The sequence below is a fragment of the Syngnathus typhle genome, linkage group LG5, assembly GCF_033458585.1.
Source record: "Syngnathus typhle isolate RoL2023-S1 ecotype Sweden linkage group LG5, RoL_Styp_1.0, whole genome shotgun sequence".
Lineage (NCBI taxonomy): Eukaryota > Metazoa > Chordata > Actinopteri > Syngnathiformes > Syngnathidae > Syngnathus > Syngnathus typhle.
The window spans coordinates 6,794,109-6,818,174 of record NC_083742.1 but is presented as its reverse complement, the minus strand read 5'-3'; the positions used below and the strand labels follow the sequence as shown (position 1 = coordinate 6,818,174).

Genomic DNA, 24,066 nt, shown 5'->3' with positions numbered 1-24,066 from the left:
GTCAGTGAACTATACAGAAACTGGATCGCACGCTCTTCAAACTTTTTTGAGTTTAATTGTCCATTTTAAAAAATATTTACAAAATACACTTTAGACATTTTTGTAACGTTTACACTATGCATTCCAACATGTTACAAACTGGTTTTACAGACAACATTAAAATAAAGACCATCGATTGCTTGATACAATTAAATGTGTAATGGCAAATTGAATGTGTAATTAATATTTTATATATATGAATTCAAATACTTCCACGTCCACTTTCGTCTTTAGTCAGTCACAAAAAGAAAAGTCTTAGCCCTGGATTGAAGCAGACACCAGCCAATCTGACCACAGCTTCATCCAATGTTTCAACAAATTGACAATGTAAGCTTTACTTCAGCAAACCGAGGATGGAATACGTTTCTTAAATGTTATTTTATTCCAGAACAAAAATAAATACATCTAACCTTGGCGGGGCGGTATGAGCTCATGAGTTGGGAAGAAGGAACAAACAAAACACTGCGGGTCAGTGATCCTGACTTGATCAGTCTCGAACAGCACGAAGAGAAGCGTTCTGGTCCACAGCTCAATGCTGAGGTGACCGAAGGCCTTGTGCAAGCCCAGGGGGAGGCACTGATCATATTGGCCTGGCTACTGCATACCAAACCACTGTTCCTGGTCAGCCCACTGGGCGGCCTCGCTGTCACTGCCCTCCAGGTCGCCGTCTTCCCCGCTGCCCTCCATGTCATCGCCGTCCAGCTCCACTGTGGCGTCTGTGGGACTCTCCTCCTTTTCCATCTTCTGCATCCCTTCTAAGGACTTCTGATCATTGGGATCTAGACTGGTGGGGATATTAGAGAAATACTCGATGTGAAGTGACCATTTGAACATTTGCAAATCGCTCAAAATAGGCTTTGAAATGTGCAATTGTACCACAACATGTAATGCACAGTATATTTGCGCTTGTTAAATACTGGATGCCGTTTAACAAAGATTATTTTCTCATCAACAAGCACAAACTTGGGTTTTTGCTTCGAAGTAATAAAATCCCAATCTAGCGTGAGTTCTAACAAATGCAGGTAAACAACTTGAAAATAATAATTGGAACCCATGGTATAGTATAACTGCATACAGACAAAGTCACAATTTTCTATAAGGCCATGGTGTGAATCAACGAAGAGCTTCCCCTCACTTCACCAGTCTTAACACCAAAGCAATATTTTCGTGTATTCTTTCAATATCTGACAAGGCTTTGGCCTGAGTATAAAAATATCTGAGTTTTTCAGCGAACGATGAAGGGTTGCCCCCCCCCCAGGGAAAAATCTGCAAATATGGATAAGAACACTACAGTAAATAGTTTAATCAAAACCACTTTGAGGCCATGAGTACAAAAGAGTCGTGCAAAATAAGAACAAGTACAGCTAAAGGCTACCTGAGCGCGATGCTGTACTGATCCATAGCCTCCTGGTAGTCGTTGACGGCCACTAGGAAATCTCCAAGCATTCTGTGCAGCACACAGTCGCTCTGATTGGCCAGCGCGTTTCGAAGCAGCGCGATTCCTTCTTCGTATTTCTGTTCCCGGCCTTCGCAAAAAAGAGGACGCGTGTCACTTTTCAACATAGCCCAGTGATGATACTGTTTTGAAAGCTGCACGCACTCAGTAGTTCAGCCTTTTTGACCACAGCCTTAGTGTAGTCGGGTCTCTGAGCCAAGGCTTTGTCCAGCAAGGTTTTGGCTTTCTCCTGCGTCACGGGGTCTTCCAGGCACACAGTGGCAAGAATGGTCAGAGTCTGAGCATTGGATCCCAGGGTCTTGTAGATGTTATTGGCCATCCCCATAGCCTCTCTGATGCCATTGGATGCCAGGTAGCAGTCAATCAGACCTGTGATGAAGCGGCTATTACGAGCTGGCTGAGGCGATTACCGACGGCAGTAAATGAAAGTACCTTCGTAGCAGTCGAGGCGACAGGGCGCCAAGCGCATTGCCTCTCTAAAATGGATGATAGCTTCCTGGACACGGCCCATGTTTCTCAACGCCGCCCCCTTCAGGAGGAGCGCCTGCACGCTGTTGCTGTTCAACTGAATTGCCTTGGCGCCCAGGTACAAGGCTCTGGAGTAGCGCTTACTGTAGAAGCTGTGACAGCTAAACGACACACACTTGCATTAGTAGAAAGCATGCAGAATGCTTCCTAGCTCTGACTGGCACTCTTCTACTTTAACTTCTAAAGGAGGCATCCTTTACAAATTGATTGAGGTAGAACTACTTTGCCAACAGTGCACCTATAAGTTGATATTGATCATTATGGTGGAACTATGGAGGACTTGGTATTTTTGAACATTCTGCTCATACTTTAATGAATGCAACATCCAGTTAGCCGTCCTGCCGCGCACATGCTCACCCAGAAATCACCCAAGGTTCCGCATGCTGGTCCGAGATATTGAACAGTCGTCCGCCGAGGACCTCCACATCCTCCAGGTGTCCTTCTCGGGCCCACAGGTAGCCGTACACATCCATCCCTGTCAGGTTGCATCACATCACCGTTAAACCGAGTAAAACTTTTCGTTGCTGCCTAGTTACAAAAATGTGTCTGTAATGGAACTGTTCAGAAGTTGGACAAATGGCCACTTTACAATTCAAAGCTAAAAGGTGTCTATGCATGAGGGAAAGCAATGATGTCTAGCAGTACCTTTGATGAGATACGGGTCCAGCATTTGGGCCTGTTCAAATTTGAGGATGGCATTCTTGGTGTCACCTGCCCTGAAGTAGACGTCTGCCAGGCTCACGAGGAGATCCACGTTGTCCCGCAACAGAGATTTCTTCTCAAGAGAACTGAAAGTCAAAGGAAGGGAGAAGAGGACAAGCAGTATTGCTTAGTGATCAAATGAGTGCATAAAGTGGAAATAGAATCACTTGCATGACAGCCACACAATATCTGCCTATTCTTAAGTTCGTTTTGCTAATGGGGACCCATTTTGGAAAAATTACTCTTTTTTTTATTCATTTTAAACTTTTTAAGTAAAATGCAGGTTTCATGTCTATGAAGAAAAATCTGGGACCAGAAAGTGTTCAGTTAAAGTAATCTTTGCTTACCATATGGTGTTGATGGCCCTTTGATTATCACCTGCATGTATAAAGGCATACGCCTTGATCCAAACAGAAAGCCAGTCCAGGTTGGGGACACTCTGGATAACATCCATGGTCATGGATGCTACTTCAGCTCCTTTGACTGATAAAGACAGAAGACCTGCAGAAACAAGTCCACCCATTTTCACAAAGCAAACTTTCATGGTTGGGTGAGCACGCACGCACGCACAAGGTGGCAGAGGGCAGACGGTGGGTGGTCACGCATACCAATGATTGCATCTAAAGCGAGGGGGCACTGTCGGAGAACTTCTTTGTAGCTGGTCACGGCAGAGCGTTCCTGTCCAGCTTTCCTGTACAGGTTAGCTAGCATCATGTTGATCTGGGGTCCGATGGAAACAAACAATTTTTAAAAGACTATCCAGAACTGGATTTTGCACACACACAAACCCTAACTAATGCCACTTTTGGTACGCTTCAATCAGGGGTAACTGCAGTATGATGGGATGGTGAGCTCTGTTTACTCTATTATGCGGCTCTTCTTAATTGTATTACCAATATGCGCTCTCTCACTCGTGTGAAAGTGCTTTGAACAATCTTACATAAGAAGCCTACCTTTGGAGTCCTCTGTCGAGATGGGATCCCATCAAGCACTGCAATGGCATCTTTATCCAGTTTCAAAATAGTATAACATTCAGCTATCTTGTATTTCACTTCAATCTCTGAAGGTAGACTCTGAAAAACAAAGTAAATATTAGAATACTACATTGGTACTAGAGAAGCTTAATATACTACTATGATGAAATAGCCATTGCCATTTCTCATGAGCATTAAATGGGAAATAATTACTATTTATTTTTAGTTAAGATCCAAGAGGTAATTCTTGTGTTATAAAGCATTTTTGTATTATTTTGCATGTATTTTCTACAAGCTCTTGAGTAGTTATCTCAAATGTCTAGCGAGTGTAAACAGTCATATTGGAAAGGTGTGCTTTGAAATAGACTGCGCAAAATAAAGATTAAAAAAAAAAAAGTTGCAAATGGGCAATCCAGCCCAAGTAATTCTGTATCTGTAACATGCTGTCTCCAATGAATGTTTAATGTTCATACTTGTGTTTGGACGTTTGCCGCAGCTCCACCAGCAGAGGTTCGAACTTTGGATGTTTTGCTGAGCACCTTCTTCTGTTGCAGTGCCATACTGTATTTACAGGCAGCATTACGATACTCTTTATCGTGGAAGATGGCATCCGCATGGTAAACCAACAGCTGGTACTTTTGAGCAGGTGAGAAAAGCTCTCTTGGAGTCAAACAGACAAATTCGAGTCAACATCTTGAGATTGGGACATCCCTATTCCTCACAACAGTGAAAATAATATTGAAAATTAATTGAGTAAAATTCGAAATACAGTAGTACAAAATACACCGTTCCTTTTGCGCAATAGCCTTTTCAAATCATCTTTGAGATTTGACGTCACGTCACCGAAGACACTCATGTTTATAAACTGTACGTAATACGGATATATTCTCACATGCGAGTCTTGCAACACATAATTTGTTTCGTTAGACATGTTTACATTTCGGGCTTGCTGCCGTGTAATTAATTGGCTTTAATCAACAACATTTGCGATTGTGAGTTGTTAGATGCTAACCAATCAGCAACGAACTATAATAGCGGAGATTTAACTGAAGATGAGAGAGCGGATTTTCAGTAAATAGACAGATCCCAATTGTCGGTACTTACGGGTTGTTATTACTCATCGTCAGCATCAAGCTGCTCAATATCCGGACGTTGGAGTGGAGACCAGCAGCCGCCATATCGCGCACGTGATCCACAACATTCATTTTTGTTGAAGCCGAGGAGTCAAATTTGGGTTACGATTCGTATTTAAAAGTTTCAGCTGATAAACAGCTAATGCTACCTTGCTAGCCGAGTTCCGGTGTATTAAAAATGGCGCCCGATGGTCCTCTACTTTAAGCGAGCGCGGTTTTGTTGTCGTCGCTTTATTTCCTGCTACGTAATGATGATGTCATTTGAGTGAGGTCCCTACTGCCCTCTAGCGACGGACCGTGGGACGTTTAATGTTGTTGTTGTCCAGCAAACAAACCAACGTTGCGTGCAAAAAAAAAAAAGTTTTGTCGACGTTTTCAAAAAAAAGAAAACAACTTGTTTATGATACTTACCTTACTTGTGTCAAAAAATGTTGGGAATTACTCGCATCTCATGGATCTCCATTTCTTAAGCCTTAAGAATACACATAATGCGTGTCGTCATTCGTCAGCGTTTAATATCATACCACATAATTCCATGATTCAATACTTCTCCACATGATTCCACATTCATATTTTGTCATTCAGCATTTCGACACAAATTGCTATTTTTACTGCAAAATGATATGACTTGGCCTCACTTTTGGAGGAGAGTTTAAATCATTGTGCAGCTCAGATATGCCGTATCAGGCCGCTTTTTGATTGGTTAGCTTTTTCCGATGCAGAGCGCAGGGCTGAATTGCCACACAAGCGCAAGAACAAAAAATGTCTTGCTTGCTTCTTATTGGCCTTCCTAACAAGTCTTGACAAATATGGGGCAAAATCCTAAACGTGATCATGAAATGCTGAACAAAACTAAACCCAATGTTTAGACTGATAAAAACGAAGCAACTTGCCTCAAAAATGAATTAATTGTATCTACTGTTACAAACCACAACCAAAACCAAAATTAACACTATGTATAATAAAAACTACAAAGACCTCCAGAAGCCAGTTAACAATATCATCATCAATGCAAAAACTCATGAAGTCTGCTTAAAAAGGTGAAAGCTTCACGGATCATTGATCAGCTCCCCAACACACTCGGAATTCTCAATAGAGACTCTTTGGCAAGAGATTGAGCAGGCAACAGAGTTAGGTGTGGGCTACTGTGTGCTTGATTAAGCATAGATTGTGAGAATTCTTAGCCACCAACTCAGCAGGAAAAAGGTTTCTCGCCAGTGTGGATTCTTGTGTGACTTTTTAAGTTTCCCCTCTGAGAGAATTTTTGGCCACAAACTGAGCAGGAAAAAGGTTTCTCGCCAGTGTGGATTTTTGTGTGATTTTTTAAGTTTCCCTTCAATGAAAATCTTTGGCCACAAAGTGAGCATGAAAAAGGTTTCTCACCAGTGTGGATTCTTGTGTGCCTACTTAAATGTACCCTCTCAAAGAATTGTTGTCCACAAACTGAGCATGAAAAAGGTTTCTCACCAGTGTGGATTCTTGTGTGCCTTTTAAAGACGTTCTTATTAATGAATCTTTGGCCACAAACTGAGCATGAAAAAGGTTTCTCACCATTGTGACTTCTTGTATGAGTTTTCAAGTACCCCTTAGAAGAGAATTTTCGGCCACAAACTGAGCATGGAAAAGGTTTCTCGCCAGTGTGGATTATTGTGTGATTTTTCAAGTTTCCCTGAGAAGAGAATTTACGGCCACAAACTGAGCATGAAAAAGGTTTCTCACCAGTGTGACTTCTTGTATGAGTTTTTAAGTGTCCCTTCCGAGAGAATTTCTGGCCACAAACTGAGCATGAAAAAGGTTTCTCACCAGTGTGGATTCTTGTGTGCGTTTTTAAGACGTTCTTATAAGAGAATCTTTGGCCACAAACTGAGCATGAAAAAGGTTTCTCACCAGTGTGACTTCTTGTATGAGTTTTCAAGTGATGCTTGTAAGAGAATTTTTGGCCACAAACTGAGCATGAAAAAGGTTCTTCACCAGTGTGGATTTTTGAATGCAAATTTAGAGCTCCCTTCATTGAAAATTTTTGGCCACAAACTGAGCAGGAAAAAGGTTTCTCGCCAGTGTGGATTCTTGTGTGCCTACTTAAATTTTGCCTCCAAGAGAATTTTTGGCCACAAACTGAACATGAAAAAGGTTTCTCGCCAGTGTGGATTATTGTGTGATTTTTCAAGTTTCCCTGAGAAGAGAATTTACGGCCACAAACTGCGCATGAAAAAGGTTTCTCACCAGTGTGCATTTTCATGTGTCGGTTCAAAACACTGTTATTAGCATAACATTTCCCACACTGAGAACATTGCCTGTGTTTGTTTTGAGACTCAGCAGCAGGAACATGTGACAACACGTCATGACTACCTGACACATCTAATATATCTAATGGTGGAGCTGCTCGTGATCCTCCACAGTGATCTCCATCACTTTCTCTGGCCATTGTTTGACTTGAGCTGCAGCTTGGAGGCTCCGCCCCTTTGCTCACCTCCTGTTGACCCTCATCAAAACTCTTCACAGGAACACCAGTCAATGGTATCTTGCAGGTATCCTCCTCCTCTTTAATGTTGCAGGACTCCTCTCCCTCCTCTTTACTACAAGGCCGCTCCGGCTCTTCTTCCTCTTTTATGGTGCAAAGAAACTTCTGCTCCATTTGTTCATTGAAGTGATGGACCTCTTTGCCCACATCTTCCTCTTTAATGCGAGTGCGCTCCGGCTCCTGCCGCTTCGGACGAATAGCTTCACTGATGTCTGCAAAACAAGACAAACACATAAGAAAGTTACAGTTGAAGAGAAACTGGTCAAACCTATACTAGGACATTTTCAATCTGCCCGTCATGCATGATTTTGATCGAATTCTACTCAAAATAAATGCTGGAAGAGGATTCATAACAGAAACTAGACGTGTACAAACCTGCTCTGCGCAACACAACATAAGGCTGCAGCCAAAGATGTTCCAGTCGTCGACGTCTACGGTCCTTTTCCTTCACGTACTTTGCTGAGGTCCTTGCAGACATTTTCACACTGCAATCACAACACTTGTTCAACGATGATTTGGCTAATAAAAGTGTCTTTTGGGCAGCGGTGAGGGAGTTATTTGTTGAAGTAATTGAATGTAGGTTATCCCGTATTTTCGCAATAGTATTTTGTGTTGTGCTAAATCAGAGGCGCCAAACTCATTTCACATTGTGGGCCACACACGGCCTCGGTCGACTTTTGCTTTCCCGCCTTTTCCGGACAGTACAAAACTGTGTTACCTGGAGAGTGGGCGTTGTTGTTTCATCAGCTGTAGTACCACGTGTACTGACCGCCATTAAACGACCCAAGATCTTGCCAATAACGAACCAGCTGTAACCCCACATCTTTGTTTGTTCAGCAACGGACATTTCAAACAACACGCAACGGATGTCAACTTCAACTTGTTTTGTTTACAACGTAAACTTAAACTAACCCAATTCAGAGATTTAAAATCGGGAGCATGCCTGCCTGCAAGCATCACTGCTAATCCTCGACTTTGAGTTTTTCCACAGTACAGTATTACTCTTGGTACAGGACCAAGAACCAGCACGTGATGATGGCTCATTTGAGATCGAACATTGGTCGAGGATAAGCAAGTTAGATATCATAAAGTTAGGACTGTTTTAAGTACCATGCTAATAAAAGCGGCCCGCACTTCTGTACTGCAACCAAGCAGTACAACAGATAACGCTGCAAAAATGATAACTTAGGTCCATTGTCGTAACTTACCTCTTTCGTCGTTGCGGTCGTCGTGTAACTGATGTTACTGATTCACCGCATAGGTTGCGTGTTGATCTGATGCAGCCGAATGGAAGGCGACACGCTTCCATTTGAGTTTTTATACCAAGCGCGGTTTTGTTGTCGTCGCTTTACTTCTTGTCACGTAATGATGATGTCATTTGAGTGAGGTCCCTGTCGCCCTCTAGCGAAGGACCGTGGGACGTTTCATGTTGTTGTTGCCCAGCAAACTAACAAACCAAGGTGGCGTGCAAAACAAAAAGTCGGAGTTTTCCGCACACACACACACACGAAAGCATACTGGCATGCGTTTGTCGCATGTGTGTTGTTTAACACTAGAGTTAACTAACCAGAACTCTTTCAGCCGCTTGTGCGTCATTGATGCCAGATTCAAGACTTTTTTATTAGTCATGTTTGAGAATGCCAAATAAGGAATTTGACTTCGGTACATGTCAGCCTCTGTTCAACATTTAACAACACACAGGACAATTGCGAAAATTGACAAATATTCTCCAACATCCCCTGATCTTAAATTCCCAGGAAGGCAAGGAAAAACTCAAAACTAATTTTAGGGGAAATGAGAAACCTTGAGAAGAGACCACAGATGGGAGGATCCCCTTTCCATGATGACAAGGCTGCGATGGATGCAGAGAGGACACATCATAGACGAAGCCTTGAAGCTTTCCATCCACGTGCTTTCCAAAAAGTTAAGCTTGTGAGGCTGTTGGCCAAAGCCTTCATGGTCAAAATTAGATCTGGTATTTGTAAATGTGATGTTTGATCATTTTGAGGTTAATGTTGTGGTATCAAACGAACTTATGATATGCTGCTGTTTATGATACTTACCTTACTTGAGTCAAAAAATGTTGGGAATTACTCACATCTCATGGATTTCCATTTCTTAAGCCTTAAGAATACACATAACGCGTGTCGTCATCGTTTAATATCATACCACATAATTCCATATGATTCAATACTTCTCCACATGATTCCACATTCATATTTTGTCATACAGCATTCTTACACAAATTGCTTCATCTATTTTTACTGCGAAATGATAGGAATAGTCCTCACCTTTGGAGGAGAGTTTAAATCATTGTGCAGCTCAGATATGCCGTGTCAGGCCCCTTTTTGATTGGTTAGCTTTTTCCGGTGCAGAGCGCAGGGCTGAAGCGCAAGAAGAAGAACAAAAAATGTCTTGCTTGCTTCTTATTGGTCTTCCTAACAAGTCTTGACAAATATGGGGCAAAATCCTAAACGTGATCATGAAATGCTGAACAAAACCAAACCCAATGTTTACACTGATAAAAACGAAGCAACTTGCCTCAAAAATGAATTAATTGTATCTACTGTTAAAAACCACAACCAAAACCAAAATTAACACTATGTATAATAAAAACTACAAAGATCTCCAGAAGCCAGTTAACAATATCATCATCAATGCAAAAACCCATGAAGTCTGCTTAAAAAGGTGAAACCTTCACGGATCATTGATCATCTCCCCAACACACTCGGAATTCTCAATAGACACTCTTTGGCAAGTGATTGAGCACGCAACAGAGTTAGGTGTGGGCTACTGTGTGCTTGATTAAGCTTATCTTGTGAGAGAATTTTTGGCCACAAACTGAGCAGGAATAAAGTTTCTCGCCAGTGTGGGTTCTTGTGTGCCTATTTAAATGTCCCCTCTGAGAGAATTTTTGGCCACAAACTGAACATGAAAAAGGTTTCTCACCAGTGTGACTTCTTGTATGAGTTTTTAAGTGTCCGTTCACTGAAAATCTTTTGCCACAAATTGAGCATGAAAAGGGTTTCTCGCCAGTGTGGATTCTTGTGTGCCTTTCTAAGCTTTTCTTGTAACTGAATTTTTGGCCACAAACTGAGCATGAAAAGGGTTTCTCGCCAGTGTGGACTCTTGTATGTATTTCTAAGCTTTTCTTGTGACTGAATCTTTGGCCACAAACTGAGCATGAAAAAGGTTTCTCGCCAGTGTGGATTCTTGTGTGATTTTTTAAGCTCTGCTTGTTAGACAATTTTTGGCCACAAATGGAGCATGAAAAAACTTTCTCGCCAGTGTGGACTCTTGTATGAATTTTCAAGTGTCCCTTCCGAGAGAATTTTTGGCCACAAACTGAGCAGGAAAAAGGTTTCTCGCCAGTGTGGATTCTTGTGTGCTCTTTTAAATGTCCCCTCCGACCGAATTTTTGGCCACATACTGAACAGGAAAAGTTTTTCTCTCTGTGCCTTTTCATGTGTTGTTTCAAAACACGGTTATTAGCACAACATTTCCCACACTGAGAACATTGCCTGTGTTTGTTTAGAGACTCATCATCATCAGCAGCAGCAGCAGCAGCAGCAGCAGCAGCAGCAGCCGGAACATGTGACGCCGCGTCATCACTATCTGATGGTGGAGCTGCTTGGGATCCTCCAGAGTGGTCTCCATCACCTTCTCTGGTCATTGTTTGACTTGAGCTGCAGGTTGGAGGCTCCGCCCCTTTGCTCACCTCCTGTTGACCCTCATCAAAACTCTTCACAGGAACACCAGTCAATGGTATCTTGCAGGTATCCTCCTCCTCTTTAATGTTGCAGGACTCCTCTCCCTCCTCTTTACTACAAGGCCGCTCAGGCTCTTCCTCTTTTATGATGCAAAGAAACTTCTGCTCCATTTGTTCATTGAAGTGATGGACCTCTTTGCCCACATCTTCCTCTTTAATGCAAGTGCGCTCTGCCTCCTGTCGCTTTGGACGAATAGCTTCACTGATGTCTGCAAAACAAGACAAACACATAAGAAAGTTACAGTTGAAGAGAAACTGGTCAAACCTATACTAGGACATTTTCAATCTGCCCGTCACGCATGATTTTGATCGAATTCTACTCGAAATAAATACTGGAAGAGGATTCATAACAGAAACTAGACGTGTACAAACCTGCTCTGCGCAACACAACATAAGGCTGCAGCCAAAGATGTTGCAGTCGTCGACAACTACGGTCCTTTTCCTTCATGTACTTTGCTGAGGTCCTTGCAGACATTTTCACACTGCAATCACAACACTTGTTCAATGATGTTTGGCTAACAAAAGTGTATCTAGGGCAGCGGCGAGCGACCCATTTGTTAAAGTAATGGAATGTAGGTTATCCCGTATTTTCGCAATAGTATTTTGTGTTGTGCTAAATCAGAGGCGCCAAACTCATTTCACATTGTGGGCCACACACGGCCTCGGTGGACTTTTGCTTTCCCGCCTTTTCCGGACAGTACAAAACTTTGCTACTTGGAGAGTGGGCGTTGTTGTTTCCATCAGATGTAGTACCACGTGTACTGGCCGCCATTTAACAACCCAAGATCTTGCTAATAACGAACCAACTGTAATTCCGCATCTTTGTTTGTTCATCGACGGACATCTCAAACAACATGCAACGGATGTCAACTTCAACTTGTTTTGTTTACAACGTGAACTTAAACTAACCCAATACACAAAACGACACATCGGACCTGTTTTAGCAAACATGCTTACGCGTTACCATCTGGTGGCATTGAGATTTAAAATCGGGAGCATGCCTGCCTGCAAGCATCACTGCTAATCATCGACTTTGCGTTTTTCCACAGTACAGTATTACTCTTGGTACAGGCAAGAACCAGCACGTGATGATGGCTCATTTGAGATCGAACATTCGTCGAGGATAATCAGCTAATAGCTACCATGCTAATGAAAGCGGCCCGCACTTCTGTAATGCAAGCAAGCAGTACTACAAATAAAGTTGCAAACATGATAACTTGGGTCCATTGTCGTAACTTACCTCTTTCGTCGTTGCGGTCGTCGTGTAGCTGATGTTACTGATTCACCACATAAATTGCGTGTTTCTCTGATGCAGCCGAATGGAAGGCGATACGCTTCCGTTTGAGCGCGGTTTTGTTGTCGTCGCTTCACTTCCTGTCACGCACGTAATGATGATGTCATTTCAGTGAGGTCCCTGCCGCCCTCTAGCGAAGGACCGTGGGACGTTTAATGTTGTTGTTGCCTAGCAAACTAACAAACCAAGGTGGCGTGCGCAAAAAAAAAAAAAGTTTTCTACACACACACACACACAAAAAAAAAAAACTCGAATAGATTTTAATAGCATACTAGCGTGCGTTTGTCCTACGTGTGTTCTTTAACACTAGAATCAACTAACCAGAAGTCTTTCAGCCGCCTGTGGGTCATTGATGCCAGATTCAAGATTTTTTTAATTGATGTTTGAGAATGCCAAATAAGGAATTTGACTTCGGTACATGTCAGCCTCTGTTCAACATTTAACAACACACAGGACAATTGCGAAGATTGACAAATATTCTCCAACATCCCCTGATCTCAAACTCCCAGGAGGGCAAGGAAAAACTCAAAACTAATTTTAGGGGAAATGAGAAACCTTGAGAAGAAACCACAAATGGGAGGATTCCCCTTCCAGGATGACAAGGCTGCAATGGATGCAGAGAGGACACATCGTAGATGAAGCCTGGAAGCTTTCCATCCACGTGCTTCACAAGTTAAGCTTGGGATGTTTCATACGCACACTGACATGGTCAAAATTAGGTCTGGTATTTGGATATGTGATGTTTGAGTCAAAAAATGAGTCAAAAATGTTGGAAATTACTCACATCTCATGGATCTCCATTTCTTAAGCCTTAAGAATGCACATAACACGTGTCGTCATCGTTTAATATCATACCACATAATCCCATATGATTCAATACTTCTCCACATGATTCCACATTCATATTTTGTCATACAGGATTCTTACACAAATTGCTTCAACTATTTTTACTGCAAAATGATAGGAATTGGCCTCACTTTTGGAGGAGAGTTTAAATCATTGTGCGGCTCAGATATGCCATGTCAGGCCCCTTTTTGATTGGTTAGCTTTTTCCGGTGCAGAGCGCAGGGCTGAAGCGCAAGAAGAAGAACAAAAAATGTCTTGCTTGCTTCTTATTGGTCTTCCTAACAAGTCTTGACAAATATGGGGCAAAATCCTAAACGTGATCATGAAATGCTGAACAAAACTAAACCCAATGTTTACACTGATAAAAACGAAGCAACTTGCCTCAAAAATGAATTAATTGTATTTACTAGGGGTGTAAATCGCGGGTTTTGTCACGATACGATATAATATCGATATAAAGAACTACGATACGATATTTGCCGATATCTTAAAGCCTGCTGCGATTCATTCACGATATATCGCGATATAGTGCTCTACGATCGATATTTTTTTTTTTTTAGTAAAAAATATATAACAATATCCTGATTTATAACAATTCATACGCGAAATCAACAAGGCACTGCAAACTCTTTATTTAGGAAATTACAAGAGTATTGTAGTATACAAATTGCTTACTTTAACACTGAACTTTGATGTCGTGTTTTTTCTTTAAATGTGCGGCGAGATTTGTGCTCCCTGAATATTTGATCACCGCATGGCAGGATTTACAAACTGCACGTGTCTTGGCCGTTGAGCCATCTTTTCTTTGGAATCCAAGGTGCTTCCAAACGAATGACTTGAAGCCTAAAGGGGAGCAAATTTCCTCGTCTTTTTGGACACTAGCCATAGCACCAGCCCAGGAGCCGCGGACTAGTTGTCCCCTCCCCTTTCACGCGCGTGCTCTGCTCACAACACAACAACGCCGGAAAAAGGAAGCAAGCAACAATGAACTGGATTTCAAAATAAAGTCGCGTCTAATGTCCGAGGTCAAACACGGCGATATAAATCGATGTTTACCTTTAGCATCGATACCAATAAATCGTAGAGCATTATATCGATTAATCGATGTGTATCGATGTATCGTTACACCCCTAGTATTTACTGTTAAAAACCACAACCAAAACCAAAATTAACACTATGTATAATAAAAACTACAAAGATCTCCAGAAGCCAGTTAACAATATCATCATCAATGCAAAAACTCATGAAGTCTGCTTAAAAAGGTGAAACCTTCACGGATCATTGATCATCTCCCCAACACACTCGGAATTCTCAATAGAGACTCTTTGGCAAGAGATTGAGCAGGCAACAGAGTTAGGTGTGGGCTACTGTGTGCTTGATTAAGCATAGATTGTGAGAATTCTTAGCCACAAACTCAGCAGGAAAAAGGTTTCTCGCCAGTGTGGATTCTTGTGTGAATTTTTAAGTATCCCTTCTGAGAGAACTTTCGGTCACAAACTGAGCATGAAAAAGGTTTCTCGCCAGTGTGGATTCTTGTGTGCCTTTTTAAGTTTTCCTTCACTGAAAATCTTTGGCCACAAACTGAGCATGAAAAAGGTTTCTCACCAGTGTGGATTCTTGTGTGACTTTTTAAGACGTTCTTATAAGAGAATCTTTGGCCACAAACTGAGCATGAAAAAGGTTTCTCGCCAGTGTGGATTCTTGTGTGACTTTTTAAGCTCTCCTTCTGACAGAATTTTTGGCCACAAACCGAGCATGAAAAAAGTTTCTCGCCAGTGTGGACTCTTGAGTGACTTTTTAAGTTCCCCTTCAGAGAGAATCTTTGGCCACAAACTGAGCATGAAAAAGGTTTCTCGCCAGTGTGGACTCTTGTGTGAGTTTTCAAGTTTCCCTCCTGAGAGAATTTTTGGCCACAAACTGAGCATGAAAAAGGTTTCTCACCAGTGTGGATTTTTGAATGCAAATTCAGAGTTCCCTTTATTGAAAATTTTTGGCCACAAACTGAGCAGGAAAAAGGTTTCTCGCCAGTGTGGATTCTTGTGTGCCTACTTAAATTTTGCCTCCAAGAGAATTTTTGGCCACAAACTGAACATGAAAAAGGTTTCTCGCCAGTGTGGATTCTTGTGTGACTTTTTAAGTATTCCTTCACTGAAAATCTTTGGCCACAAACTGAGCATGAAAAAGGTTTCTCACCAGTGTGACTTCTTTTATGAGTTTTTAAGTGTCCCTTCAGAGAGAATTTTTGGCCACAAACTGAGCAGGAAAAAGGTTTCTCGCCAGTGTGGATTCTTGTGTGCCTACTTAAATTTTCCCTCCAAGAGAATTTTTGGCCACAAACTGAACATGAAAAAGGTTTCTCGCCAGTGTGGATTCTTGTGTGGCTTTTTAAAACGTTCTTAGAAGAGAATCTTTGGCCACAAACTGAGCATGAAAAAGGTTTCTCACCAGTGTGACTTCTTTTATGAGTTTTTAAGTGTCCCTTCAGAGAGAATTTTTGGCCACAAACTGAGCAGGAAAAAGGTTTCTCGCCAGTGTGGATTCTTGTGTGCTCATTTAAATGTCCTCTCTGACCAAATTTTTGGCCACATACTGAACCGGAAAACTTTTTCTCTCTTGTGTGCATTTTCATGTGTTGTTTCAAAACACTGTTATTAGCACAACATTTCCCACACTGAGAACATTGCCTGTGTTTGTTTTGAGACTCAGCTGATCCTCCACAGTAATTTCCATCACCTTCTCTGGTCATTGTTTGACTTGAGCTGCAGCTTGGAGGCTCCGCCCCTTTGCTCACCTCCTGTTGACCCTCATCAAAACTCTTCACAGGAACACCAGTCAATGGCATCTTGCAGGTATCCTCCTCCTCCTCCTCCTCTTTAATGTTGCAGGACTCCTCTCCCTCCTCTTTACTACAAGGCCGCTCAGGCTCTTCCTCCTCTTTTATGGTGCAAAGAAACTTCTGCTCCATTTGTTCATTGAAGTGATGGACCTCTTTGCCCACATCTTCCTCTTTAATGCGAGTGCACTCTGGCTCCTGCCGCTTCGGACGAATAGCTTCACTGATGTCTGCAAAACAAGACAAACACATAAGAAAGTTACAGTTGAAGAGAAACTGGTCAAACCTATACTAGGACATTTTCAATCTGCCCGTCAAGCATGATTTTGATCAAATTCTACTCAAAATAAATACTGGAAGACGATTCATAACAGAAACTAGACGTGTACAAGCCTGCTCTGCGCAACACAACATAAGGCTGCAGCCAAAGATGTTCCAGTCGTCGACGTCTACGGTCCTTTTCCTCAACGTACTTTGCTGAGGTCCTTGCAGACATTTTCACACTGCAATCACAACACTTGTTCAATGATGTTTGGCTAACAAAAGTGTATCTAGGGCAGCGGCGAGCGACCCATTTGTTAAAGTAATGGAATGTAGGTTATCCCGTATTTTTGCAATAGTATTTTGTGTTGTGGTAGATCAGAGGCGCCAAACTCATTTCGCATTGTGGGTCACACACGGCGTCGGTCGACTTTTGCTTTCCCGCCTTTTCCGGACAGTACAAAACTTTGTTACCTGGAGAGTGGGCGTTGTTGTTTCATCAGCTGTAGTACCACGTGTACTGACCGCCATTAAACAACCCAAGATTGTACTTCCTGCGGAAACTCAGGCGAGCGAGCGCTCCTCCGGCTGTCATGACTGCATTTTACCGCGGCACCATTGAGAGCGTCCTCTCCAGCTGTACTGCTGTTTGGGGTGGCGGCTGCACTGACTACAACTTGAAGGCCCTGCAGCGCATAGTGAACACTGCTGGCAAGATTGCTGGTGCTTCGCTCCCCTCCTTGAAGGACATTTACACCTCCCATCTCACCCGCAAGGCGACCACGATTGTGAGTGATGCGAGTCACCCCGCTCACTCTTTGTTCGAGCTTCTGCCCTCTGGGAAGAGGTACAGAAGCCTGCGCTCCCGCACCTCCAGACTCTCAAACAGCTTCATACTTCAGGCTGTTAGGATCTTGAACTCGCTCCCCCGTTCTGCGTAGCGTCCTGTACTTTTACTGTCTGAACTGTCTGAATGCACACTGGCTCTTATTATTTATTATTTGTTATTACTCTTATTTATTGTTTGTGCCTTTTTGTTTATGATGTTTTTTACTTTTGCGCTATGCTTGCTGGCTCCGTTATTTATTGTGCTATCTGTTTATTTATTATTTATTCATCACTCTTACTATTGATTGTTTGAATTTTTGCCTTCTTGTTTTTATATTGTGTCGCGTACATGTATGTCTATCGTGTTATGTGTCTCGTCACCGTGGGATAGAGAAAAACGTAATTTCGGTCTCTTTGTGTGTTGTGACGTGGAGAGATTGACAATAAAGCTGACTTTGACTTCGATCTTGCCGATAACGAACCAACTGCTTTGTTTGTTCATCGACGGACATCTCAAACAACACGCAACAGATGTCAACTTCAACTTGTTTTGTTTACAACGTGAACTTAAACTAACTCAATATACAAAACGACACATTGGACCTGTTTTAGCAAACGTGCTTACGCGTTACCATCTGGTGGCATTGAGATTTAAAATCGGGAGCATGCCTGCCTACAAGCATCACTGCTAATCCTCGACTTTGAGTTTTTCCACAGTACAGTATTACTCTTGGTACAGGCAAGAACCAGCACGTGATGATGGCTCATTTGAGATCGAACATTCGTCGAGGATAATCAAGTTAGATATCATAAAGTTAGGACTGTTCTAAGTACCATGGTAATGAAAGCGGCCCGCACTTCTGTAATGCAAGCAAGCAGTACTACAAATAAAGTTGCAAACATGATAACTTGGGTCCATTGTCGTAACTTACCTCTTTCGTCGTTGCGGTCGTCGTGTAGCTGATGTTACTGATTCACCACATAAATTGCGTGTTTCTCTGATGCAGCCGAATGGAAGGCGATACGCTTCCGTTTGAGCGCGGTTTTGTTGTCGTCGCTTCACTTCCTGTCACGCACGTAATGATGATGTCATTTGAGTGAGGTCCCTGCTGCCCTCTAGCGAAGGACCGTGAGACGTATAATGTTGTCGGTGCCCAGCAAATACGGCTCCTCTTCCGCAAAATGGGAATGCTGCATTTACGTACACTTAGAAGTATCCAACTTTCTTTGTCTGGGCACATTCATTCAGACGGTCATTCGTTCAATCATCCATCCATCCATTTTCTGCACGGCTTAGTCCCCACGGGGGTCGCGGGCGTGCTGGAGCCTATCCCAGCCGTCATCGGGTAGTAGGCGGGGGACACCCTGAACCGGTTGCCAGCCAATCGCAGGGCACACAGAGACAAACAACCATTTGTAGGGACAATTTGGAGTCTTCAATCGGCCTACCAAGCATGTTTTGGGGATGTGGGAGGAAACAATTCTACAGGAGTGGTCTTCACTTATCAAATGTAATGATTTGACCTAACGTGAGTCATTCAGCATAAAGTATGATTGACTGGCTTTGTTTGCGTTCAAGTAAAACAATGTAAAAGTCGACAAATCAAGTGTAATACAGCGACATACATTTGATTAGCGTTTTTTTTTTTTTTTTTTTTTTTTACAAATGTATTGAATGTCATATGTTAAATCCAAAGAATCTGGCGTTGAATCATTTATTAGCATTCTAACTCCATGTAAAAATCACAAAGTTGTTGTCATGGATGTGTATTTGTTTAGTAATTGTTGTACGGTTGGGCACTCGCTATCTGTCAATAATATGCACGCATGCGCATACACCCAAAGCCAGCAGCTGAACCTTGTGTCAAAACATAGGGGGAAATCGGCAGCGGGCAGCAGATCTGGGGCTAGCTTAAATTTGCGTGGGAGTGTTTATAAAACCAGAGTTATCAATAACGTACACGTACCATGACCGAACAATCAGCTCTACTTCTTCGAAAACAACTTGCAGGTAAAATATTTATCGCTATAGGAAAGTAGTCGAATGTAAAGTTTACGTAGCTAAGAGCTACGTTTGTGTTTTAGCCATGCAAAGCTATCAGGTTAAGACTAGAAAGGTAAATTTAACGCGCTAGCCGATGGTTGCAGCGACGCATACAATTGTAGCTATTGGCGTCTGTTGAGAAAATAAAATTCCTAGTCAACATCGGCTGAATAATGATTTAGGAAACAAACAGAATCCCAATGTAGTCTTGCTAACGGGCTAGCGACTTCGTCACTAGTGGCTGACAGAACAAAGGAATTGTCAGTACAGGGAACGATCAACTTTTATCATGTTTTCGTAACATAGGATGACAAATCATTGCGTTTCTAAATGTAGAACTTTATAGAGTCAATTTCTCCAATGACATTAAACAATTATTTAGGTGCTTGTGTGTGTGTGCGCGCGCGCGTGCGTGTGTGCACGCGCAACAATTGCTTTGGTCATTTTTTTTTCAAAGTTAAACAGTATACGTATTTGCAAATGTCTTAATCACTCTGCTTTCACAAAGGACCAGAGGAATTACTTTTGAAAGCTTTAAATCAAAGGATTTGGATACTTAAATTTAACCTTAAATTATTGCTAGTCCTCAACTTCAATTAATAGACTCTACTAGTTTGAATCTCAATTATTTGTTGATAATTTTGATATGTGTGTGTGTGTGTACTGTCCCTTTCATAAATTGGCAGTAAGCTCAATTCCTTTGTTTTTGTTGTATACGGAAGCCATTTGAGTGAGTCTTTTACATCTCTATAGAGATATCCTGGTTCACCCTTTCAGAATTACTCTAATTACACAGCCTTTTAAAGATTATGCCACATCGTTTCAATCAGATTCAACTAAACTGGTTCTGACTGAATGCAGATCATGCTTTCCCTTTGGTTAAGATTACAAAGATAAGAACAGTAAGTGGACACTTGAGTCTAATCTAGTGTGATTGGACTGCTGTACTCAAAATTGCTAATGCAAAACAATAAAGCCAGTTCCAGATATACCTTTCCCCTACTGCAATACCACCAACAAGCTTACTTTTGTTGATGAAAAATATAGTCTATTACATTTGATGGGGTTAATTTAAGCTATTCTTGTATTTGTCAGCCAACCATAACTTAGCCTTGCCTGATTCTTAATCATAATCAAAAGCCACTCGCCCCTAACTGAGGCAAACGCACAGCTCTTTGCATGTCATGGTACAATCACGCAAGCCTGAAACTGCCAATGTGGAGTAAATATTTTTGATTAGTGAATATGTTTGTATTTGCCAGACGCTTACTCCACATTGACAATTCCAAGGTCCCGTATAAAGTTGTGCAAGTTGACCCACTTCAGATAATGACAGAGGTGTCTGCCATTTTTACAACTGTCCTAAATGTGTTGTTTATCTGGAATATTCATTTAAAACATCCCTGGTCTCTTATTTCAGAGCTCAACAAGAACCCTGTGGAGGGCTTTTCGGCAGGTCTAATAGATGACGACGACATATATAAATGGGAAGTTGTGATCATCGGTCCCCAAGATACCCTTTTGTAAGCCATCACTTCCAAGACACCTTTGCCATTATTTTCTTCAAACCATTTAACTTTGTCCTCTTGTCTTTTGCAGCGAAGGAGGTTTTTTTAAAGCGCATTTAACCTTCCCGTATGACTATCCTCTTCGACCGCCAAAGATGAAGCTCATCACTGAAATCTGGCACCCGAACGGTAAATGCTCAGTAGACACAAATCCACACTAACATTGGATGATATCGTCCCATGACGTCACACTAAAGCTTTTAAGTCAACCCTACACAGACTGTTTCGATGTGTGTACCCGATCTAAACAGTTGCAAAAAATGGGGATGTGTGCATCTCCATTCTGCATGAGCCCGGAGAGGATAAGTTTGGCTATGAGAAACCCGAAGAGCGCTGGCTACCCATCCACACGGTTGAGACAATCATGATTAGTGTCATTTCCATGTTGGCAGACCCCAACAGCGATTCGCCAGCTAATGTAGATGCTGCGGTGAGTTGAACTGTGTACACTCCTCACACTGGGAATGCAATCTTCCCTTTGCTTTGAGTCATCCTCGCCATTGCCATGTCATTAAACTTGTTTCGTTCACAGAAAGAGTGGCGGGAGGACCCGAACGGTGAATTCAAGAGAAAAGTGGCTCGTTGTGTAAGAAAAAGTCAAGAGATGGCCTATGACTAGAAGCGTTATGAAGTCCAGGGTAAGAATGAAAAAATGTTTAGTTTCTTTTTTTTTTTTTTTTTTAGTTAAATTGATTCTCCCTCGATTGTGCCATTTAAAACTAATCGTCGCTCGATGAAAACCATGTCATACTTCACCTTTTGTAAAACTTAGAGGTGGGCACTCTTTCCCAGGGACAGGACGGTCCATCTGTCCTGGACAGATGCCCATTTTGCCGACAAAGGACAGGGGAGGAGACATTTTTATTTAAAAAAGGACGGACTGAGGACTGACATAAGTGGGTTTTCATCCATCCCTGTAATACTCTCTCAAGGGCCATTCCGACTGATCGTTTTAGCATACCAATGTGGAAGTCTGCCAAAGATAGGGGTTTCCATTTCTCGCATGTGTCGTACATTCAGACCGAATGTGAATATCAAAATGAAAAAATACGTTTGGTTCTTAACGCTGGAAGTGGCAAAGGAGACTGAATTCAAGTGTTTTTTCTAAAACCCCATTTATGAGAGAACATTGACAGTAATACAATCAACTCTTTTCAGTTAGACCAGGGGTGTCAAACTCCTTTTTTTCACGGGCCACATTGTAGTCATAGCTTCTTTCGGAGGGCCATTATGACTGTCAACCCAAATAAATGTATGAGAACCTCATGTAGAGTAAAATCTACAAAACAAACTGACAAATAGTAATTAGTTTTCAAATCAGACGAGTAAAAACTGGTCAAATAGTTAAAAAAAAAAAAGATATGATTAAAAGTGAAGACAATTTGCAATTCTAGTCATGACTCACAAATTTGATGCACAATTTGTCTTCGCGGGCCACATAAAATGATGTGGCGGGCCGGATCTGGCCCGCGGGCCTTGAGTTTGACACATGTGATTTAGAGCCTTCAATCAATCACACGTTTTGGAATGAGGGAGGAAACCAGAGTTCCAAATTTTTATAATTAAAAATATGACATGTAAAATCCTCGTGTGATGTAACTAAGGACATGATTGTAATTTGTCTTCCCCCCTCCTCCCCACTTTAAGGAAAACCCTCCAGAGGGAAATGTTCCGACTTGTGTACCCCTTGTTTTGCAAGACAAAAGGACTTGGTTGACCTTCAACCTGGTTTCTGCAATCGTTTGTCACAAGAAGAGCAAATTTGAGAACACTACCAGCGAAATTCCCTTTCTTCCTACCTGGAATTGTATATTTAATTTTATTTATTTTGGAAAACTAATGATGTAAAATATGTCACTACTGTAAATGAACTTGCTTTTTTTAATCAGCTGCTGAACAGTTTCTACTTTATACGACCAGGTTTCTTATGCAATTTAGTGGTGGATTGAGTCGAACAAATGAAATCCTTTACGTCACTCCCTTGCCCAATCAGCTACATACTGTACAAGTCAGCCCATCATAAATGTGATGGTGGTTTTCAACACCGTCATTGATTCTCTGTTGCCTTTTATTGGCTTAACTTCTTTTAAAAAGCGATCATATTTTTTGTGGCACTTAAACACCTTTTTTTTTTTTTTGCCACCTACTAGCGTTTGCTATCTATGCGAGGGTCTAGCAATGGCTCAAACGTGCATGATCCCTTTAAACTCTCTTGTTGCAATTTGTTGTGGTGAACGGAATGGCTTACTCTGCTTTGGGAGCCACCATTCCCTCATATATTGACTTGCACATGCATGGTGAACATTAACACGAGGTTTGTGCCAACTTCTCAGGATTAAATTTGTAATGTTGCAATTGGTGGGATGGACTTCCTCATGGCCGTTCTTAGTCAATTAAGATTTCTTTCAACTACCGCAACCAAAAACGATCCATAGAGGAAGGTTTGAGAAAGGTCTTCAAGCTGTGATAATTCTTGTGCGTTTTGCTGTGACATCTGAATTTACCTCAATTTGGTTGTCGAGTTCTCAATGCGGGGATGTTTCGGGGCTCAATTGTTGACTCGGATTAGCTGTTAGTATGTTGTTGCACATCGGGTGTTCTCTGTGGGTAATATGTTTCATATTTGTTTGGGTTTAGAAATGTTGATGACTGTAGGTAGATTGACAGGTTACACCTTCCATCTTCATTTTATTCCCGGTGCACATTTAGCCAACATGTATCACGTTAAGGGTAGGATCTGGGCTGGGTTTTTTTTTTTCTCGTGTGAAGTTGACACAAACACTTTGTCATTGGATAAAGACACCATCCTGTTTACTCCTTTTACTTTGAAAACAAACAAAAAAAACTGCAAAATAATAAACTTGCCAATGACTAAGCCATGGCATCAATACCAATATGAACTGATTTGTAACACATCCAAGCAGAGTTGAATGAGTTGATCATGTCACTGCTGTCAATGTTTTACGTCAGAATTTTCTGACCTACTCCGACCGGTGTTCACTGTATTTGCACAGATTTGGTGCGTCCTTCAAATGTCATCAAGCAATACGTGTAGAAAATGGTGTCCAGGTAATCCACCCTCTAACGTTGCTACTACTTGTTTTGTTTTCCATTTTGTGTCAATGCAATGTATATTGGACATGATGCTCAATAAAATATGGAAAATGAGTGATTTTTTTCTTGAAACCTTTGGATGAGGCTTGCCCTGCATTATTCCTAGTACTGTTGAAAAAAGAGAATTTGTTCAACTGTAAACATTGCATTGTCATT

At 41.8% G+C, this 24,066-nt stretch overlaps 5 protein-coding genes across 8 annotated transcripts; 1 reads left to right on the top strand and 4 right to left on the bottom strand.

Annotated features, from left to right (window-relative positions):
• Positions 1 to 35: 35 nt before the first annotated feature.
• anapc7 (anaphase promoting complex subunit 7) lies at positions 36 to 5,046 on the bottom strand. Its single transcript, XM_061279564.1, has 11 exons — positions 4,804 to 5,046; positions 4,173 to 4,359; positions 3,679 to 3,798; positions 3,334 to 3,445; positions 3,073 to 3,226; positions 2,669 to 2,811; positions 2,381 to 2,498; positions 1,928 to 2,124; positions 1,640 to 1,864; positions 1,415 to 1,565; positions 36 to 823 (listed from the first exon to the last, which is right to left on the bottom strand). Exons 1-11 carry the CDS (start codon positions 4,902 to 4,904, stop codon positions 634 to 636), a joined length of 1,698 nt encoding a protein of 565 aa, XP_061135548.1. The 5' UTR covers positions 4,905 to 5,046; the 3' UTR covers positions 36 to 633.
• A 275-nt stretch (positions 5,047 to 5,321) lies between these two features.
• Positions 5,322 to 9,347, bottom strand: LOC133154671 (gastrula zinc finger protein XlCGF57.1-like). 2 transcript variants are annotated; one of them, XM_061279562.1, is made up of 3 exons: positions 8,562 to 9,347; positions 7,729 to 7,838; positions 5,322 to 7,565 (listed from the first exon to the last, which is right to left on the bottom strand). In XM_061279562.1, exons 1-3 carry the CDS (start codon positions 8,660 to 8,662, stop codon positions 6,025 to 6,027), a joined length of 1,752 nt encoding a protein of 583 aa, XP_061135546.1. In that variant the 5' UTR covers positions 8,663 to 9,347; the 3' UTR covers positions 5,322 to 6,024. The 2 variants fall into 2 exon arrangements, with proteins under 2 accessions (XP_061135546.1, XP_061135547.1); XM_061279563.1 differs by lacking the exon at positions 7,729 to 7,838.
• Positions 9,348 to 9,495: 148 nt separating this feature from the next.
• LOC133154676 (gastrula zinc finger protein XlCGF8.2DB-like) lies at positions 9,496 to 12,600 on the bottom strand. 2 transcript variants are annotated; one of them, XM_061279568.1, is made up of 3 exons: positions 12,363 to 12,595; positions 11,495 to 11,604; positions 9,496 to 11,331 (listed from the first exon to the last, which is right to left on the bottom strand). In XM_061279568.1, exons 2-3 carry the CDS (start codon positions 11,595 to 11,597, stop codon positions 10,133 to 10,135), a joined length of 1,302 nt encoding a protein of 433 aa, XP_061135552.1. In that variant the 5' UTR covers positions 11,598 to 11,604; positions 12,363 to 12,595; the 3' UTR covers positions 9,496 to 10,132. The 2 variants fall into 2 exon arrangements, with proteins under 2 accessions (XP_061135552.1, XP_061135553.1); XM_061279569.1 differs by lacking the exon at positions 11,495 to 11,604 and having other exon boundaries at positions 12,363 to 12,600.
• A 644-nt stretch (positions 12,601 to 13,244) lies between these two features.
• LOC133154670 (gastrula zinc finger protein XlCGF57.1-like) lies at positions 13,245 to 18,275 on the bottom strand. 2 transcript variants are annotated; one of them, XM_061279560.1, is made up of 3 exons: positions 18,117 to 18,274; positions 16,489 to 16,598; positions 13,245 to 16,325 (listed from the first exon to the last, which is right to left on the bottom strand). In XM_061279560.1, exons 2-3 carry the CDS (start codon positions 16,589 to 16,591, stop codon positions 14,677 to 14,679), a joined length of 1,752 nt encoding a protein of 583 aa, XP_061135544.1. In that variant the 5' UTR covers positions 16,592 to 16,598; positions 18,117 to 18,274; the 3' UTR covers positions 13,245 to 14,676. The 2 variants fall into 2 exon arrangements, with proteins under 2 accessions (XP_061135544.1, XP_061135545.1); XM_061279561.1 differs by lacking the exon at positions 16,489 to 16,598 and having other exon boundaries at positions 18,117 to 18,275.
• A 753-nt stretch (positions 18,276 to 19,028) lies between these two features.
• LOC133154686 (ubiquitin-conjugating enzyme E2 G1-like) lies at positions 19,029 to 23,964 on the top strand. Its single transcript, XM_061279582.1, has 6 exons — positions 19,029 to 19,195; positions 20,649 to 20,751; positions 20,828 to 20,925; positions 21,048 to 21,226; positions 21,329 to 21,434; positions 22,444 to 23,964. Exons 1-5 carry the CDS (start codon positions 19,153 to 19,155, stop codon positions 21,413 to 21,415), a joined length of 510 nt encoding a protein of 169 aa, XP_061135566.1. The 5' UTR covers positions 19,029 to 19,152; the 3' UTR covers positions 21,416 to 21,434; positions 22,444 to 23,964.
• Positions 23,965 to 24,066: the final 102 nt, after the last annotated feature.

Coding starts and splice junctions, on each gene's coding strand:
- LOC133154671 (XM_061279562.1), bottom strand. CDS start 8,662: ATGGAAGCGTGTCGCCTTCCATTCGGCTGCATCAGATCAACACGCAAC. Junction 7,839..8,561: donor CGACCGCAACGACGAAAGAG/GTAAGTTACGAC, acceptor TTGTGATTGCAG/TGTGAAAATGTCTGCAAGGA. Junction 7,566..7,728: donor TGTTGTGTTGCGCAGAGCAG/GTTTGTACACGT, acceptor CTTGTTTTGCAG/ACATCAGTGAAGCTATTCGT.
- LOC133154676 (XM_061279568.1), bottom strand. CDS start 11,597: ATGTCTGCAAGGACCTCAGCAAAGTACATGAAGGAAAAGGACCGTAGT. Junction 11,332..11,494: donor TGTTGTGTTGCGCAGAGCAG/GTTTGTACACGT, acceptor CTTGTTTTGCAG/ACATCAGTGAAGCTATTCGT.
- LOC133154670 (XM_061279560.1), bottom strand. CDS start 16,591: ATGTCTGCAAGGACCTCAGCAAAGTACGTTGAGGAAAAGGACCGTAGA. Junction 16,326..16,488: donor TGTTGTGTTGCGCAGAGCAG/GCTTGTACACGT, acceptor CTTGTTTTGCAG/ACATCAGTGAAGCTATTCGT.
- anapc7 (XM_061279564.1), bottom strand. CDS start 4,904: ATGAATGTTGTGGATCACGTGCGCGATATGGCGGCTGCTGGTCTCCAC. Junction 2,499..2,668: donor GGACCCGTATCTCATCAAAG/GTACTGCTAGAC, acceptor GCAACCTGACAG/GGATGGATGTGTACGGCTAC. Junction 1,566..1,639: donor CAAAAAGGCTGAACTACTGA/GTGCGTGCAGCT, acceptor TTTTTTGCGAAG/GCCGGGAACAGAAATACGAA.
- LOC133154686 (XM_061279582.1), top strand. CDS start 19,153: ATGACCGAACAATCAGCTCTACTTCTTCGAAAACAACTTGCAG. Junction 20,752..20,827: donor GGTCCCCAAGATACCCTTTT/GTAAGCCATCAC, acceptor TGTCTTTTGCAG/CGAAGGAGGTTTTTTTAAAG. Junction 21,227..21,328: donor CAGCTAATGTAGATGCTGCG/GTGAGTTGAACT, acceptor TTTCGTTCACAG/AAAGAGTGGCGGGAGGACCC.